An 18,493-nucleotide genomic window follows, 5' to 3' on the forward strand; every position below is an offset into this window, starting at 1 on the left:
TCTGAGGCTGTCCAATCCTGTAAATATAGAGCAATTTTCTGACCAAGGTCATCCTGTTATAAGTAATACTATTATGACTCAAACAGAAAATCTACATATTACATTATGCCATGAGATGTTGGGAGCAGACCACAGTAAATCATAAACCACGGCTTGCCTCATCTGCCACACTGAACTCAAATCAAGCCAAGTACCCTATGGGTTTATGCTATATGTGGACACAGCTAAAAGGTAGGCTGAAACCAGGAATTTGATTTGCTGGCCTTCAGTACCAGTCCTTCCCAGCAAGGGTCCCCACAGGAGGCAGCCATCAGAAAGACAGAGGGAGGGCCCCCGTGTGGTTGGTTGCAAGTACGCAATGAGATATGGGAATCTTATTTCCCCAAATGGAAATGGGATGGTAATCAGTGCCTGTAAGATTTAGTTGCGACCTCTGCCACAACGCAAGCCACAATATAGGATTCCTGTATTTTCTGCTTCTTTATTCCATGTCTCAGGAGAACATAGTGTTGTGCTCCAGTAACCAAATTTGAGGAGGAGGAGGCATGGGAGTCAGGGTTAGCATCAAGGCAATCTGAGAGCTCCGAGGGGGAAGAGGGAATGGAGCTGGCAGAGAGAGAGAGGGGGGGGGGGAGGGAGGAGGAAGGGAGAGAGACTGAGTCATCTGTCAGCCCTCAGCTGGAGAATCAACAGCCCCCAGGTCTGGAGGTGACTGATGAGAAAGAGGAGGAACAGCTGGATCTAGTGCCTGATGTGTGGATGCGCGGAAGGCAGAGGAGAGGAGAGCAGTGGAAATCTATAGGCCTGTCCTTGGAAAGGAAGAGCTACCACTGCTAGCGAAGCCCACCCTAGCTCTGGGGATAAAAGGCGGGGGGGGGGGGAGTGGAGATGAATAGGTGTGGCAGACAACTATTCATCTCTCTGCTGGGCAGACTTGTTAGCTTGCTGTGAGAAAGAGAGAAATTTTTTGCCAGGGCTGCTGGAGCTCCTAATAAAGGGAGCATTGCTTCAACTACAGAGGGTTTGTAGTGTTTAGGGAGCTGGGTCAGAGCACATAGCCAACCTGTTATCACTGGTGATGCAGGCAGCGCAGGTTCCCGTCGGTTCTTCGCTTTGTTCATAGTAGTGAGCATCGACGTGAGCTTCTTCCGTTTTTCTTTTGAGGATCTCACCAAATTTATCGGTTCCAATGCAGCCAAAAAAGGTTGCAGCTTTGTAGGGGAACTGGATCATCCACTGCAATTAAAGTGGGGGGGGGGGGGAAATGAAACATTTGTAATGACATCCAGATTTCCGACACACTGTAGAGCACGTTAACTGTTTTAAAGGCAAAACTAAAGAAATAATATTTAACATCAAACTCAATAGATAATATCTTTAGTTTGAGTTACATTTTGATGGCTTTCAAATTATTTAAGTCTTTAGATTGTCAAAAGACACGAAAATGGATGCGTTTTACGAAAACAATTATATACCATGTTTTTTGGAGTAGAAGGTGCACCCTTTTTTCCCTCAAAAAAGAGGGTGAAAATCTGGGTGCATCTTATACACTGAATACAGCATTTTTGGCCTCCCAAAACCCAGCTCCCTTTGCAAAAATGGCCTTCCATAGCCTTTAGTAGGCTTCCAGAGTGGTCCTGGGGGCTGGGGAGGGCAAAAATGAGTGAAAAACAGGCCGATTTTTGCTCATTTTTGCCTCCTGCCCAGCCCCGAGGAGCACTTTATGAACCTCCTAAAGGCTATGCATGCCCTTTTTTTTGACAAAAAATGGGCTCGTTTTCCTGAAAACCAGCCGTTTTGGGGAGATATGCAGAGTGCAAAAACTTTTTTTTTTAATTTGCCTCTTCAAAACCTTGGTGTGTCTTATCCTCCGGTGCGTCTTATACTGTGAAAAATACGATAGTTTATTACCGATTTTATATGTAACCAATAATTCGCCTAGATTTTGAATGTTCCAGGAAAACAAAACCAGCAGTTTGAGATGCACCAAAATAAATAATGCTAAAACAGAAAACAACTTCAATTTCATTCTAATGAAGGAATGCTGAGGTTATATAGATACTAAATAGAGAGGCAAAAGGAGGGGGGGGGGGGATGAACATAGGCAATGCAAACTCTTCAAGGAACAAATCTCTATATAGAATACAATTGTAGTAGTAGTAGTAGTAGTAATAGTAATAGTAGTAGTAGTAGTATAGTAATAATAACAATAACAATACAAGTCCCACCTCCCCCCACTCTGCCCCCTTTTCATGTTTTAGCTTTTGTCTAACGGTAAGCCAGTGTTACCCTATGGTAAGATCTACATACATACATACATACATACATACATACCCTGTTTCCCCAAAAATAAGACAGGGTCTTATTTTCTTTCGACCCCAAAATAAGTGCTTGGCCTTATTTTCGGGGAGGTCTTATTATTTTTGAGGTGCAGGAGGCAGCGAGTGTGGTCACCTCATGGCTGCTGCTGTGTTGCAATATTTTCAGGGAGGGCTTATTTTGGGGGGGAGGGGGCTTATTTTAGTGCATGCGCTTAAAAGCCCAATTGGGCTTATTATCCAGGAGGTCTTATTTTCGGGAAAACAGGAGACATGAATACTCATAGACTCACTGAAAAGTAGTCAGCCATCAAAGTCCCTGAAAAAGACCTTATCACATATAAAGCAATTGTTTTGTTTTTACATTTTTATTAGTACTGCCTATTTGCACAATGTCAAAAAAAATTAAAACTCCAGATTGGTGAAAGAAAATTTAAACATTCAAAACCAAGCACTGAGAAATTCACATGGAGAGAATGTATGTATCAAAGGCACAAAAAGCATCTCTGTAATCTTAAAAAGAGAGATACTATTATTTCAACTACCTAATTATGTCTATCTAGAAAATATCAGTACAGCTGAAGATTAACTATTTTGGTTCTATAACCAAAAGAGTAATATGATTAGATTTTTATTCCATTTTTATTACTTTATAAGTAACTCAGGGGTGAACAGACATAATATTCTTTCCACCTCCTGTTTCCCCCCACAACAATCCTTTGAGGTGGGCTGAGCTGAGAGAGAGTGACTGGCCCAAAGTCACCAAGCCATTTTTTTCATGTTTTAAGACGGGACTATGAATCCCAGTCTCCTGGTTCCGACGCCAGCACCTTAACTAGCATACCAAATTAGCTCTGAATAAAACAGGGGGAAAATGTCTGGACCAAATGTAATTTCTAATGTTGGATTTTCTCCCTTACCAGAGGAAGCCCCCTTGTGGAGTACTGTGAAGCCGTTACCATGGCAACTCCACTGCACTGTACAGTAGAAGCCATTTTACGGCAGTATATGCTGGTCTCTCTCTCTCTCTCTCATATATATATGCCCTCTGTTCAAGCAGGAGAACCTCTACTATTTTAGATAAGTGGCTATCTAGACCAGCATAGCTGGCTGGGGAATTCTGGGAGTTGAAGTCCACAGGACTTAAAGTCGCCAAGTTTGAGAAACACTGATCTAGACTCTTCTTAAAAACCTCCATTGATGGAGCGTCCACAATTTCTGAAGGCAAGCTGTTCCACTGGTGAATTGTCCTCACTGTTTGGAAGTTTCTCCTGAATTCCAGGTTGCTTCTCTCTTTGGTTAGTTTCTATCCATTGTTTCTTGTCCTGCCCTCTGGTGCTTTGGAGAATAATTTGACCCGCTCTTCTTTGGGGCAGCCCCTCAAGTACTGGAATACTACTATCATGTCACCCCTAATTCTTCTTTTCTTTAGACTAGTGAGACCCCAAACCTGCAGCCATTCTTCAAAGGGTTTAGTCTCCAGGCCTTTGATCATCTTAGTTGCTCTTCTCTGCACTTTTTCCAAAATCTCAAAATCTTTTTTTTTTGGTAATATGTTGTCCAAAATTGGTTTCAGTATTCCAGGTCTGGACTTAAGTTTTATAAAGCAGTACTAATACTTCACATGATCTTAATTCTATGCTTGGTCACTAAGAAAATGGTCATACATTGAGGACTATCTGTAGTAAGAAAATGCAGCATAGTAACGGATGTTATTCTAGGCTTTTGATTGGTTGGAAGCCTGAACGAAACCCTCTTATTAGGGAAATACAATTTATTCCAGCATCCACCAAGAAGCTGCAGAAGTGAGGTCAGCAGAGAGCAAGCAACTCTACAGAATTTGACATTCATAATTAGCTGACCTGTGAACAGAAGACCAGGGGAGAAGGAAGAATCCTGCCAGCTGATGGGAGAGAAGATTGATTGACATGACTCTTTAATGGTGAATTGCAATGCTTGGGGCATGTTGCTCTCCTAACTGTCAGCAGCACACAAGACTTAGGCAGGAAAACACAAGTATTATTTTACAGTATTGATTTATTAAATTTATATCTGGCCATGTCACTGTTCAAAATGGATAACATTTCTGTACAAGTATATACATCGAGAAGATGAATGTGTTTAACTATCAAAATTTGGTCTACCATATCTGGGTTGCATAAATCCAGACAACCACTTGATGGCAACAAAGAAATTGTGTTCATCCAGATGTTTGCAGAAGATTAAAGAAAAAAACCAGCATTATATGAATATGAGATAAATCGAGTATGGCTTATGTTTATTTTGAAGATCTTTTCCATCTCACAAGTAATTTTTTCTGTTAAATTTTACGCTATGACATCTGAATGATAACAAAACGAAATCAGAAGGGATTTTCCTTATCTGTTAGATAAAAGTTCTGAACTGCAAACATACACAATCTCAACTTCTTATATACAACACGGTTTGAACCAGGTGGCAAAGTTTAAATTAAAATTTATTGACTATGATAAACTATGAAAGCCTCCCTCAATTGCTTTTTCCTTCAAAGTGTGCATGATCAAAGCCACTGAGATTTGGGCAAAGTCACATGGCTCCATATTGAACCTAAACAGGTGGCCCTTCTTCTCTAATGCCCTAAATGCAGAGTTGGCAGCAAGCCGCGCTTCCCCTTTCCAAGATCATGAAGGAAATACACATGGCAGACCATTTTAGCCAAAAGGAATTCAGCTTGTGACATGACATGCAAACTACCTCTGCTTTTTAATTGGTCTTTCAATCTATTTATCACCACGGGCAATTATATTAAGAAACCAAAACTGAGACTCAACAAACAAGGTTTTGAAACGTTAGGGATGTGATACAATTCAGCAATTCTATGATTTATTTATTTATGATTTCTTTGGAGGAAGAGCTAAACAAGATACTGTTGGAAGAAATGTCCATCTGGGTTCAGTTCCAAGTGCAGAGAAAGACACTGGAAACATGGAGGCTACTTGGAAGGATGGTTTAATGGTGAAGCAGAACCACCAAGCACGTGTGATTCTGGGTAGCTGACCACATGGAGTGGAGCAGTGGTGGGTTCCGGCTCCGGGCGTCCACCACAGGCATGCACGCTTGTCCGTGACGCTCCAGCTGCTCCGTGCATGTGCGCAAATGGCCCGGACGGGCAGGCGGGCCCTCCAGAGCACCGTACCAGAACGGTACCTGGTACTTCCAGCAGGCACCGATACACCCGTACGGGTGCGTACCTGCCGTAACCCACCACTTGAGTGGAGAGTGAGTGTTATTTATACCCTCTCTTGGGCTTTGAACTTGAGCTTCCTGTTCCTGTGGCAAGGAATGTATTCTACTGGTTGTAGTCAGACTTCCATGTGGAGACATGTTTGTGTGAATGAAGTTTGGTTGAATCTTGCTAGGTGATGTAATGAAGGGGCTTGGTTGTCCCATATGGTGAGCTCTGCTGATAGATAATCCTATTATGTCTGTCCTCCAGGGTAATCCCATCACCCTGGAGCTGGAGGTCTTTTGTTTTGTAGATAGACTGACCCAGTCTTGATGCTGGAGGCAGGGAGCTACTCTTTGTCTTTAAAAACCTGTTTCTCCTTTTCTCATCCAGGGAAACATAATATTCTGGCTTCTTAATATTTCCTAAAATATTTCATACTTCTAATAGGGGTGGATGCTAACTGTCTTCAAGAATCAAAATTAGACCTGCTGATAACCTGGTTTGCCACAATATTGGGATATCATTACTAATTCAAGTCATTTCACACATGCATTTCATACATTTATTCTGACACCAGCTTCTTAAGGGATTTTTTCTGCAGTCCTGTTTGTTTTTCCTCTAACCAAGCCTATTTCATTTATGAGTCTTAGAGGTGAACAAGGGCATCTTGCTATTGAGTTATAAATTATTTATCAAAATTTACCTTAAATTTTCTAAAAAAGGAGGGAGGGAAACTACATACTGGAATTTTGGGGGGTCCAAATGTCCGTAATGTTGTGTGTGTGTGTGGGGGGGGGGAGAATTCATCACAAGAGTAAATTTGCATACCAGCAAGAAAACAACCTGAAGGGATGTCAGCCTATAGGACTGATTTTGCTGCCTATATTTAACCTGTATTAATTTCTGGGTCCTTCATAAAGATGCAACTGATAATTTGAATGAAAAGACATTCAGAGAAAAATGCAATGATATATTCAAGTTTAAAGTTAAGCAAACGTATTTTCAAGCACTTCATAATTTCTGCCAAGTCAAATCTCAACATTATCCTACAGTTAAGCAAAAAACTCATTTTTTTTTTTGCTAAGTACTCTGCTAACATGTTAATGATATCATTACATTATTTTATAAGTATTACAACATGTAATTTATTTATTCTCCATAGAAACAGAGGAAAGGTGCAGAATATGAGGCAGTCAGGATGATAAAATGACGTTTAATGCAAATTTATTTCCGCAATATAGCATGTTAAAAACAAAGTAGCTTCAGGCACCGCACGAATGAAAAATGCTAACAAATTAGAATGTCAGAAGCAAAATTAAAGGAGGAAATTGATGGTTCTATTTACATGGCATTAAAAGGAGACTCTACTGTAACATTTACCACCCCAATCATTAAAGGAATTAACACGGCAACACAAGGAGCAACCCCAAACAATCTAAATTTGATTGAAAAATTAAAACCTATGAAAAGGCAGTGACTATTAATCAAGCTCCTATCTTGGAAACAAACTGATTTTTACCCACCAACAACCGTCATTCTTACCTTTTTTTCTTTGATTTCATGCCACTTACACTTGTGGTCTTCTACTCTCTTTCAATTTGAAACTATGGCAAAGTAATTATGTACGGGCAAAAATCCATGTAAGGCACAAATTCAGTGGCTAAGAAATTGTTATTTATCGCATTTATTTCTCATCTTTATCTAGAAAAGCATAGTTGGAGCTGGGCTCAAACTTAGGAAATTGAATAGGAAATAAAAAAATAGGAGGCAGGAAGTACATTATTAGTTAGGTTCACTGCCTTGAACTATGCAATATATTAAAAAGATGCATCAAAAAACCCAATAATACAGTAATTCCTTTTTAACAGATTAACAGAATTGGAAGGTACCTAGTAGGTCATCTAGTCCAAACCCCTGCCCAAGCAGGAGACCCTACACCCGTGATGGCAAACCTATGGCATGCGTGCCACAGGTGACACGAGGAGGCATTTCTGAGGGCACGCAAGGCGTTGCCCGGTCAGCTTCAGTGCATGCATGGCCTGGTCAGCTGATTTTTGGCCTTGATTTTTGGCCGTTTTTCACCCTCCGGAGGATTCCCTGAAGCTTCCAGAGGGCGAAAAACTGACAGAGTTTGCGCGTTGGGCTGTTTTTCGCCCTCCTGAAACCTCCAGAGGGAGAAAAATGGCTCAACGACAACCCAGAATTCTGTTCCCGAACTTCCAGTTTGCACGTTGGGCTGTTTTCGCCTGCTGGAGGCTTCATGGAAGCCTCCAGTGTTGGTATCAGTATACAAAGTCCTAAAGGAGGAATTTCCAGGTATATGGACTTCAACGTCCAAAATTCCAGCCAGCAAGGAGAATTCAGGGAGTTGAAGTTCACTCACCAATTTGCCAAGGGGTGGGAAACACTGTCCTAAGGTCTTTTAGAAGTCAATAACTTTAGAGGAGGTTTAATTTGTCTTAGCCTCCTGACCACAGATTTTGGAAGAGGAGCTACTCCATGCTGTGGCTGAGGGATTGCTATTTGGTGGTGCCACACAGAAGTTGTGTTCTGACCTAGGCTTCCCAAAAGCACAAAGCCGACCTCGTCCTGATAAAACCCCTTTTATTTAGTTTAAAGTACATTCCTGTCCAGCAAAGTCCCGGCCAACAGTCTTTCAAGAGATGTCACAACTACAGCCCTTTATCAGGCTTGGAGAGCTGCCAGGCCGATATCTTCCAAACGCCACTCTGTAGCAGACAATACTTGGCAAGAAGTCAGGAACAGATCTTCACCCTAATGAATTGAACTAATTGTCTCCTGCAAACCCCCCCCCTCCACTTTTGCTCCTTTTCATTCCCTATGGGAGGGGCCATTCACCGTCCACCTGTGCCTTTACTCTCGAGTTGGCCCTTGTTCCTTAGCTCTTCCCTTCTCCTGGCAGCTCTGCACATGCACACACTGGGAACAGGCTTCAGCTGTTCTTCTGCCCCACTGAAGTCTGACTCTGAAGGCAGTTAATAACCGGCATACAGTCCTGGCTGCATCTCTGCCTCCGACGCAGAGTCCTCATCAGAGCCTTCCCCAGACTCCAGGACTGTTGCTCCCCACTTTCCGAATCTGCTGTCAGGTCCACTGGGCGCTGGTGGCCCACAACAAGATGTTCTCTCTGGTGGCAGGAGACTTTGTGCAGTGATCTTTTGCATGCCTAATGCCGATCTGTTTAAGGCAGATCTTGAAACTTTTATTTATTTATAATTTACTTAAAGTTGCTATTCCTTAACCATCCGTCTCCCTGCCATTATCTTTTTAAATTGGCCTTTCCCAGCCATTAACTCTCTTTAAGATGTCATTCATAAACGAATGTTTTTCATTACATACTTCGTAAAGCCACATTGGAATAGTTTTGCAATGAGAAGTGGTAGAAAAATATTTTAGTAAAAAACAAATATAAAATTAAACATGCTAATAAAATATACTAAAATAAACCCACCAATATAGGAAAACTATCTTCACCAAATGCGCTAGTTTCAAGACGTTATGTTGACTTTATATAAAAGCCAGAGATATTTCTATATCCCATTCTTAAATTTCACACAGATTAAAGTACTGCAATATCTCATGACAGTTGTGTGATGAACAACCATATGTTTCTGATTTAATGTTTGCTCTTCTGAAATGACATCATCCTTTTATGTCGACTGTTAGCATCTGCATCCTTTATTTTGGAACTATGTTTTATTTTATGATGACCCAATGCAACAGACAATAAAATTCAAGTAGATACACATATAGAAACAGGTAAGGCAGGATGGAACAATATTGAAGAAGGAAATTTAAGAATGCATTTCCCCCTGCAGCCCAAATTCACTCATTCCCATGCACTGAAGCAACTTTTAATGCTTAAAATGTCTATGTATTGGCACACAAAACTTATTTTTTCCATCCCCAATTACGTGTCAACTCGGGAATTATGTGTTCTAGGTTTACACGCAGTATGATGAACAATTAGTAGTTCTTTACTCATGACTGTAAGGTAGACTGCCCATTATGGTTGCAAGTTGTGTCAGTCATTAGGCAAGGCTTGCTTGACCTACCCCAATCCTTGTTCTCCCAATTGTATTTGTTAAATGATTACACAGGTCATTAAATGGAACACAGGGAATCTCAGGAGTGGGGGAGGCCCTGGGAGGTGAGGGCAGGGACAGGCCAGCACTGCCACGCCTCCCCGGCTCACCTGTGGCCTATTTTAAAGTTCATTTAACTTTGGAATGCGCGGACTTCAACTCCCAGAATTCCTCAGCCAGGACTGTTAAGTGGAAAATTCTGGGAGTTGAAGTCCACAGATCTTAATGTTGCCACGGTTTGGTCTTCTGCAACTCCTGGATCACTTCTACAGGAGCACCTTGGACAGATGCCATTCCAGCAGGGGACATATTAACTTCCCTTCCCTACTGGTTCGCAAATGTGAGCGCGGGTTTTCTTGCGGACATTTCATTATCCTAACTAGGTCATCAGTGCTAGTAAGGAGTGCTGTTTGCTGTCAGCACTCCTTACTTGCACTGATGATTTTACCTAGTTAGGGTAATGAAATGGCTGCAAGAAAACAAGCGAGCTCAGAGAGCACCAAGGACTTTATTTATGAACTTTCTGCTTTCCCTGAGAAGATTTAAAGATGGGAGAATGGCCTACAGCAGGGGTCCTCTAACTACGGCCCACGGACCGGATTCGACCACAATGCTGCCCCGTCCATGTCACCCCACCTATCTGCTGGCCCCCACCCGCCTTCTGGAGGCCAAAAACAGGCCGTTTTTTTGCTTCCCCAGCCAAGAGAGACAGACAGACAGAGAGAGAGACAGACACACACACACATACACAGTCAGAGAGAGAGAGAGAGAGACAGAGTGACAGAGAGACTGACTCACACATACACACAAACAGAAGTCCCTCACACACACATACAGGCAAGGCAGCCACATCCCTTTACTAACCTGCTTTCCATCTCCAGGAGTATAACAAATTAAAGTTTAATTTGTGTGTATTGTTTAATGGAGTGCTAAATTGGCTATGCCCACCCAGTCACATGACCACCTAGTCGATCTGGGCCCCCAAGTGAGGGACGATGAATTGTCCCCTGTCTGAGCACCTCGGACAGATGCCATTCCAGCAGGGGTGGTATTCACTTACCTTCCCTACCAGTTCGCAAATGTGAGCATGTGCACAGCCTTCCACGCATCCACTTTTGGTTTAAAAAAAGGCCTAAATGGGATGCCGTAGAGCCGGGGTGGGTGGATGGGGCCATCGCGAACTGGTCCGAACTGGTAGAATACCACCTCTGCATTTCATCCTCAGTATGATGTCTTCTAGTAAACGAGAACTCTGCCTTACTCACTAGCTGACAGCTTGCAGATCAGAATAGACAATGGCAAGCGTACAACAAGTTAAAGAACAGTAACTCTTTAATAGAATACTCCTACAAGTATGAATAAAATATGTTGATATTATGAACTTAAAATCTATAAAATAAATCCAAATAATTAAACCTGCGAGGCCTATTAACCACATAAAAGTGAAAACAAAGCCTGTTCCACTGGTGCATTAAAGCCAGTATTTATATTAAGGCATATCAAAAATAATATATAATTTGTAATATTTAATAATAGCAATGTCTAATAGGTATGAAATAGCAGGAAACATATTCCATATGGTCACAGGCCATTAAGAAGTTATTCTCTTCTGGTATAAGAAACATTCAGAGAGACTATATCAGTTCTACTAAAGTGCAGATTCCCAAGATTAAAATGAATCTGGGAGTCCTGACAATTTGCTAACAACACTATTAAGCGGCATGCAGAAATATCTCTATAAAAAAGGGGAAAAGGGAGCATCGGTCTTTACATTACCCATTCCATGCAACAAAGTCATTCATTATTAGGAGTTATACTTCTGTTCCAGAACGGCAGTAGGTAAATTATTAAATTGTGCTAGCATTGTAGCTCATCTATATTTAGATATTTCAATTTGCCTCAGATATCTGGCTGGGCTAAAATTGAAGGCTTGACCACCTAAGTGGACCCCTACCAGTATCCTAGATTGAGCTTCCTGGCTTTGTATATCTGCTCTTCTCTTCCTTATCTTGGCTTTGGTGTGGCTCTATGATGTCTATATGACATTTCCCTGATTGACTAAGCTAATAACAACACTGGCTAAGGAAATAAATTTACTCTGGCATGGTTTATTTGCAATGAACTCATGCTGGTTGCTGTTGATTGTAGCGTGCTTACCCAAAGTACTCATAACCATGCTGCTTGATAATCTGTTTGAAGGAAATAAGATGATCAGCTGAGAGGGTTTCTCTTCCTTCTAAAGATGTGACCATAGCTTCTCACACTTCTCCTGAGACCTCACTTCTCCTTCAAGAGTTCTCTGAGAGGACCAAAGCTGTTTCTGTGATCACATCAGAGATGGGTTCCTACCGGTTCGGACTGGTTTGGCCAAACCAGTAGTAACTTGGCGGCCTGGGTCACTGGAACTGGCAGCAACCCAGGCCTGCTACGCCCCTGAACTGGTTTTCTTGGTGGTGCTGTAGACGGCACCATCTTGCTTTTGCCTTCTTTTTGTAGCACGGTTCATGCATGCGCAGATGTACAAAGTGTGCATGCGTGAGGCATCCCTACGCGAACTTGCAGTAGCAGCAGCCGGAACCCATCTCTGGATCATATCCTCTAGTTCCCTTAGTACCTGAGGTATAATCTAGCTCAGGTGTGTCAAAATAACAGCCCGTGGGCCCAATGTGTCACGTGAATGGGAAAAACGTCGTAAAATATTGGTAAAGAAGTTTGAAAACAGCTAAATTTTGGAAGTGCAATCAGATATCAGGTTCATGTTATCATATGTGGTGGACATGCCCAAAGGCAAAAAATACTTTGTTAGAAAAAAATGATAAAAGCAACCCAGATTGGAAACCAGAAATATTTCCGTTGAACATATTATCAGAACAGTATAATAAAGGGAATATATACTTAATTTTACATGTATTAATGGCAACAAGAATTATGTTTGCACAACAATGGAAAAATGAAGAAATCCCTATAGAGGAAAGTGTTATTAAAAAAAATATTAGAATGTGCTGAGATGGACAGATTAACATTTAAAAGAAAAGAAAAGGAAGAAACAATACTTTTTAACTTGTTTGGTAAAACTTGTGTTAACAATGGCTAACTGATAGAAATAGAGGTTAGAAATTAGAAAGATTAAAAAGATAATAAAAAAATATTGATTTTTTTTTAAGATGGATAAATGAATTGCATTATTACTTTGTGATTAATATTGACATGTTTATTATGATGATTATTTTGATTATTGTATCTCTACTTAAAACTAACTGTGCCCAGACAACACGCTGTTCAGACAGATATGGAACTTTTTATGCTTATTAAAAAAAAAAGGATCAATAGAATTTGAAGTCATTAGATGTGACCTTTCTTTCTTCTCCATTTATTAAAATCATTTCTTCCGAAAATCATTATGTAGCTATGACTCTTCTCAATTCCAGCTGTAATTACTTGCAAAATCTTATTCTAACTCTACCTGGACGCTTGGTCTATTTGTTAACATGCCAAAAATCAACATTCTAATCACCATTTGGTGTTCATTTTAAAAAAAGGTTATAGTAAGTCCTTAACTTTGTTTAAAACTTTTTTTCCACTGAGGACTACAAGAAACTCATCCTGTCTAGTAAAAACTTGCTATTCTGAAGGTTCCTAATATTTGAAAAGCAGTTAGCAAGTAATTTCCAAAAGGGACTAAGAAAGTATGTATAGGGACCCATAAAGGCAATGACTATGGTTTAGACAGAGATGGCAATTCCTCATCTCCCAGAGCTCTAAACCTTTCAGAGACCACTGTGGTATTCTTGCATGAAACAATGACTGGAGCATTCCCAAGTCCTTTCCTTGTCCAGAGAGTAATCCCGAAGATCCAATCAGTTTGCCATTTCTTCCCTGAAGTAGATAAAACTGATAATTTCAAAAACTGGACACTAGAGGAGACTAAAGATTTTTAGGTACAGGAAAGATATACAGGCCTGTAAAATGGTGCAAAACATTGTAACTATAAAAATACTGAAGGAGACTTTTGAAAAATGAAATCATAAAATTGTAACCAAGATATCAGTAATGTCAGTAATGCTTCTATTCGTGGATGCTTCTAAGAATAAACTATATCCAAAAAATGTTATTGAAGAAATGTCAACAATAGAACAATTTTTATCTGACAAGATAGAGATGACATTGAAAGTGGATTTACAACTGACAAGCCAAGAGAATTACTTAGAAAAGGATGTTTCGTTGGATCTACAAATAAACTGGCTAAGATTTTAAAATTAAAAAGAAAATGCAAATGACAAACCAAGCAAATGACATAGATAATTTTTTTTCCTACTGGATCTCAAAAAGAGGCTTGAAAATTCTTGTTGAAGGTTTACAACAATATTTGAATAAAGTAAAAATTAAGACTGTCAAAAGGAAATGATGTAAATATGGTTTATTTGCTCAAGTTAAAAAGTTATTCTATTGAAACTTAAGACATGCTACCCTTTTTAGACTTTCTGTTGAGAACAGGACTGAAAAGATGGTGTTTTATTGAAGTGGGGGAGAGGGCGGGAAGAGAATGTGGTGTCCCTAGTTCACAAGGCTCTTTATTGTATTATAGGGGGAAAGTATGTGAAATTTGAATGTACAAAAGTGAGAAGTAGAATTTATTTAAAGGTAAAGGTTCCCCTCACATAATATGTGCTAGTCGTTCCCGACTCTAGGGGGCAGTGCTCATCTCCGTTTCAAAGCCGAAGAGCCAGCACTGTCCGAAGACGTCTCTGTGGTCATGTGGCCAGCATGACTAAACGGTGAAAGCACATGGAACACTGTTTACCTTCCTACCAAAGGTGGTTCCTATTTTACTACTTGCATTTTTTACGTACTTTCGAACTGCTAGGTTGGCAGAAGCTGGGACAAGTAACGGGAGCTCACTCCTTTACACAGCGCTAGGGATTCGAACCGCCGGACTGCCGACCTGTCTGATTGATAAGCTCAGCGTCTTAGCCACTGACCCACTGCGTCCCCTTAGAATGTGTTTAACAGGAAGATAAAAGGGCGGGATAAAAGGAAGCTTTCAAAGGAAGCTTTTTAAAGATGAGTATTCAATAAAGTAACAGGAAATGAAGTCCAATAGTCCAATAAACTAAAAATACTGGATTTGGTCTTCCACCTGTTCTATGTTTGGAATCAGCTGCAAGCCACCATTTCCTCATTTATTTCATTCTATAGGAAAGCAAAAACAAGGAGCTTCTTGGTTTCTCTCCTCTTTTTTAAAGCCCCATTAAACCATCAACCTCTAAATTCAACGGTAATTCCTACAGGTCCAGAAAGGGCTGCACTCCAATTTTTCTGCAAGGGATGTGGTACGTAGCATTAAATCCATCACTGTTCTGACCTAGGCTTCCCAAGAATATGAAGTAAAACTCCTTGTCCCCTTCAAAAAAAAAACCTTTTATTAATTTATTGTGAATTCTGTTCATTCACATCCAAGAAAGTCTTTAAGGGAGGATTTACAGTCACAGACCTTATCTGGCTTAGAGAGCTGCCAGGCCGATATCTGCGAAACTTAGTAAGGAGTCTCAGAGAGTCACAAACCAATTAAGCAAACTAATTGTCTCCTGCAGATTCCACTCCCCTTTTGCTCTTCTTTTACTTCCTCTAGGAGGGGCCGTTCATCATCCACCTGTGGCCTTACTCCCAAGTTGACCCCTGTTCTTTAGCTGTTCCTTTCGTCTGGCAACTCTGCACATGCACACACTGGGAAGAGGCTCCAGCTGCTCGTCTGCCTCACTGATGTCTGACTCTGAAGGCAGCTGATAACTGTCAGACGGACTTGGTCCCCTCTCTGCCTCCGACACAGAGCCCTCATCTGAGCCTTCTCCAGACTCCAGACTGGCTCATGTTCCTCCCCAACCTCCTCACTGTCCGAATCTGCTGCCAGCTCCGCTGATGGGTCACAACAATCACATCACTTGACCATCAACATGTATTGCATGGTAGAGCAAGAAAAATTGGTCTGGAATTCCTTCCCCCCCTCTCAGATTCAATGGGATTAAGCACTTTCTGCAATTGAGCATACTGTTCACATTTCTCTAGAATATGATTTTATTTAGCTTTGGTTTCCATTTTGGGTACATCCTGATCAAAAGTTTATTTTGGAACATTGACAATCGCCTGGAACCAAGTCGGACTCTTCCATTGGTAGAGATCGCTGCAATTCAGCAGACCCTCCTCAGTGGGTGGGAGTGGGAATCCAATTTACCCACCCTCCCGTCTCTGAACCCTCAGGACTCCTGCTGTTCAGAGTGCTCTTCCCTCCCCCTCCCCATCTCTTCAAAACAGACTTTTAAGAAATGCAAACAGGAGAAGGAATGGGGAGGGGGGTTAGAGAGAATCACTTTTCCACCCTCTTTAGCAAGTGGGAAAATTCTATTGGGACATCTCTGGATCTAATCTATTTTTCCATATGTAGGGAGAACAAAAAAACAAAAACAAAACCATTATACCTTTTGAGTTACAGTTTTGAAACACATCTTTTTGTAGAAGCACCCAATAGGAAAATAAGCTTTTTTAAAAAAAGTAAATCTTGCTATCTGCAAAAAAAAAAAGGAATACATTTCAGCAACACAAATAAAGGAAATAAACTTTCATTCATACTAAGGTAAAAGTTCCCCTCGCACATATGTGCTAGTCGTTCCCGACTCTAGGGGGCCGTGCTCATCTCTGTTTCAAAGCTGGAGAGCCAACGCTGGTCGAAGACGTCTCTGTGGTCATGTGACCGGCATGACTAAACGGCGAAAGCACATGGAACACTGTTACCTTCCCACCAAAGATAGTCCCTATTTTTCTACTTGCATTTTTACGTGCTTTCGAACTGCTAGATTGGCAAAAGCTGGACAAGTAACAGGAGCTCACTCTGTTACGCAGAGCTAGGGATTCAAACCGCCAAACTGCCGACCTTTCTGATCGACAAAATCAGTGTCTTAGGCACTGAGCCGCCGTGTCACCTTTCATACTATACACATGCAATTCAGAATGAAATAAAATGTCAAAAAGTATCCATCCCCCACTCTTTTAAGGTGTATCCCCCACCCACAAAGATGATGAAATTTCTTAGAGGGAAATAAATATCCTCGATATTTTGAATTATTGTAGGGCTGCCAGATATTTAGTTAGCCACAAGGAGGGAGGGAAAAAAGATGAAGAGCCTTGGATGGCTCCCAAGAAGGGCTGAGATGACACAGAACAGCTTCCATCCCAAGGCTCTGCTAACACCCGTGTCAACTTCCTTAGTCCTAAATCTAAAGCTGATGGGAATTTGTGCTAACCAGGTGTTCTAGAATCAAATCAGAACTAGCTCAAAATCTATTCAAGCAGAATGTAGCCATGCCAGTGGTGGGTTCCTACCGGTTTGGCCGAATGGGTAATAGTTTGGTGGCCTGGGTTGCTGGAACCAGCAGCGACCCAGGCCTGCCACGCCCCTGAACTGGTTCTCCCGGTGGCGCCCTAAGCGCTGCCATCTTGTTTTTTGCTTCTGCGTATGCACAGAGCAATTTTAGTTGTACTGCGCATGCGCTTGAAGTGCGCATGCATGGAGCGCCCCTGAGCAAACCGGCAGTAGTCTCTGCCGGAACCTACCACTGAGCCATGCCCAACCTGATCAATTTTATAATCCTCATATAGTCACTCTTGTAAAACTGGCCAGCTAGTACTAATAGTACAAGGGACTTTAGAGCTGCAGATTCATCCAGTTAGATCTAGATAATAATGGTCAGATCATAATGTGACTTCCTTCTCCAAAATCTCTAGTTTCTAAACTGGTTAGTTAGATTTCTCTGCTTACTAGAGAGGTCAAATAGAACTTTTCATCTAAATCACCAATCAAAATGTTGAAATATTTAGAACCCGAGTTGTGGGTTGTAGCATTAATATCCCACTCCAGTGTGATGAGGTAACCACTGGTCAGCATGTTCTGTATTGCTTCTCCTACAACAGGGGTGTCAAACTCGATTTCATTGAGGGCCGTATCAGAGTTGCGTTTGACCTCGGGGGCCCGGGGTGGCTGTGGCCAAACAGGGCATGGCCTGCTTGATGTCACTCATGTTGAGGGCACCTGTGGCAACCCGAGTACTCTGCCAGCGAAAATGGGTTCCAGAGCTCCGTTTCCGGCTGCCACAGCCTCCTGCAACCCTCTGCCAGCAAAAACGGAGCTCGGAAGGGCTGCACGCGGCACTCCTAAGCTTCGTTTTCACTGGCAGAGAGTTACAGGAGGTCTTCGCAGCTGGAAACAGATCTTGGGAGCCCGTTTTCGCTGGCAGAGGCACCACAGGCTGGTTCCTCACTTTTTCCAGGGTGGCCCTGCGGACCAGATCTAAGCACCTATACGGGCATTGAGTTTGATACCCCTGTCCTACAATATCTTGCCAAGGCTCCAACTTTAGGGAGAACATGCTTGGGTCTTTTCAATTATAGCTCCACCTCTTATTGTCTGTGTGTGTGTTTAAGAAAGAAGATAAAATGAATACAAAGTAATATGAAGTAAAGAGAAAGGAGAGAAATCAAAGAGAAAGCTAGAAGTGAAAGAAAGGGGGGGAAGGGAAAAGAAAAATAGAAAAGAAAGAAGATACAAAGAAGAGACTTCCTCTCTTCTTCACACCTTTTTAAAATACAGTTATAAATTTACCTCATACTTTATGGTTACAACACCACTCTCTTCTTTCTATAATCTATTCTATCCTGTCTCATCAAAACTAGAAATCATAAGTTCATTTTTTTCTGTTTCATAGCAAAAGTCCATAAGGGATTTTCAGTCAGCAATAATGTAGATATTGTCTTTTCTCTGATCACAGAAGTCCATTTGCCCACCCACCCCTGCAAAAATGGCCGTGCATAGC

At 41.5% G+C, this 18,493-nt stretch overlaps 1 protein-coding gene across 2 annotated transcripts in view; it reads right to left on the reverse strand.

The window, feature by feature from the left end:
* The window catches only part of ADK (adenosine kinase), a 298,775-nt gene that overhangs the window by 168,846 nt on the left and 111,436 nt on the right, over positions 1-18,493 (reverse strand). For both annotated transcript variants that reach the window (XM_081956528.1, XM_081956529.1), the window contains exon 5: positions 1,064-1,236. In XM_081956528.1, coding sequence (XP_081812654.1) covers positions 1,064-1,236 — 173 coding nt within the window. The remainder of the gene's footprint in view (positions 1-1,063; positions 1,237-18,493) is intronic.

This window comes from Natrix helvetica (genome assembly GCF_964273705.1).
Source record: "Natrix helvetica genome assembly, chromosome: 5".
Lineage (NCBI taxonomy): Eukaryota > Metazoa > Chordata > Lepidosauria > Squamata > Natricidae > Natrix > Natrix helvetica.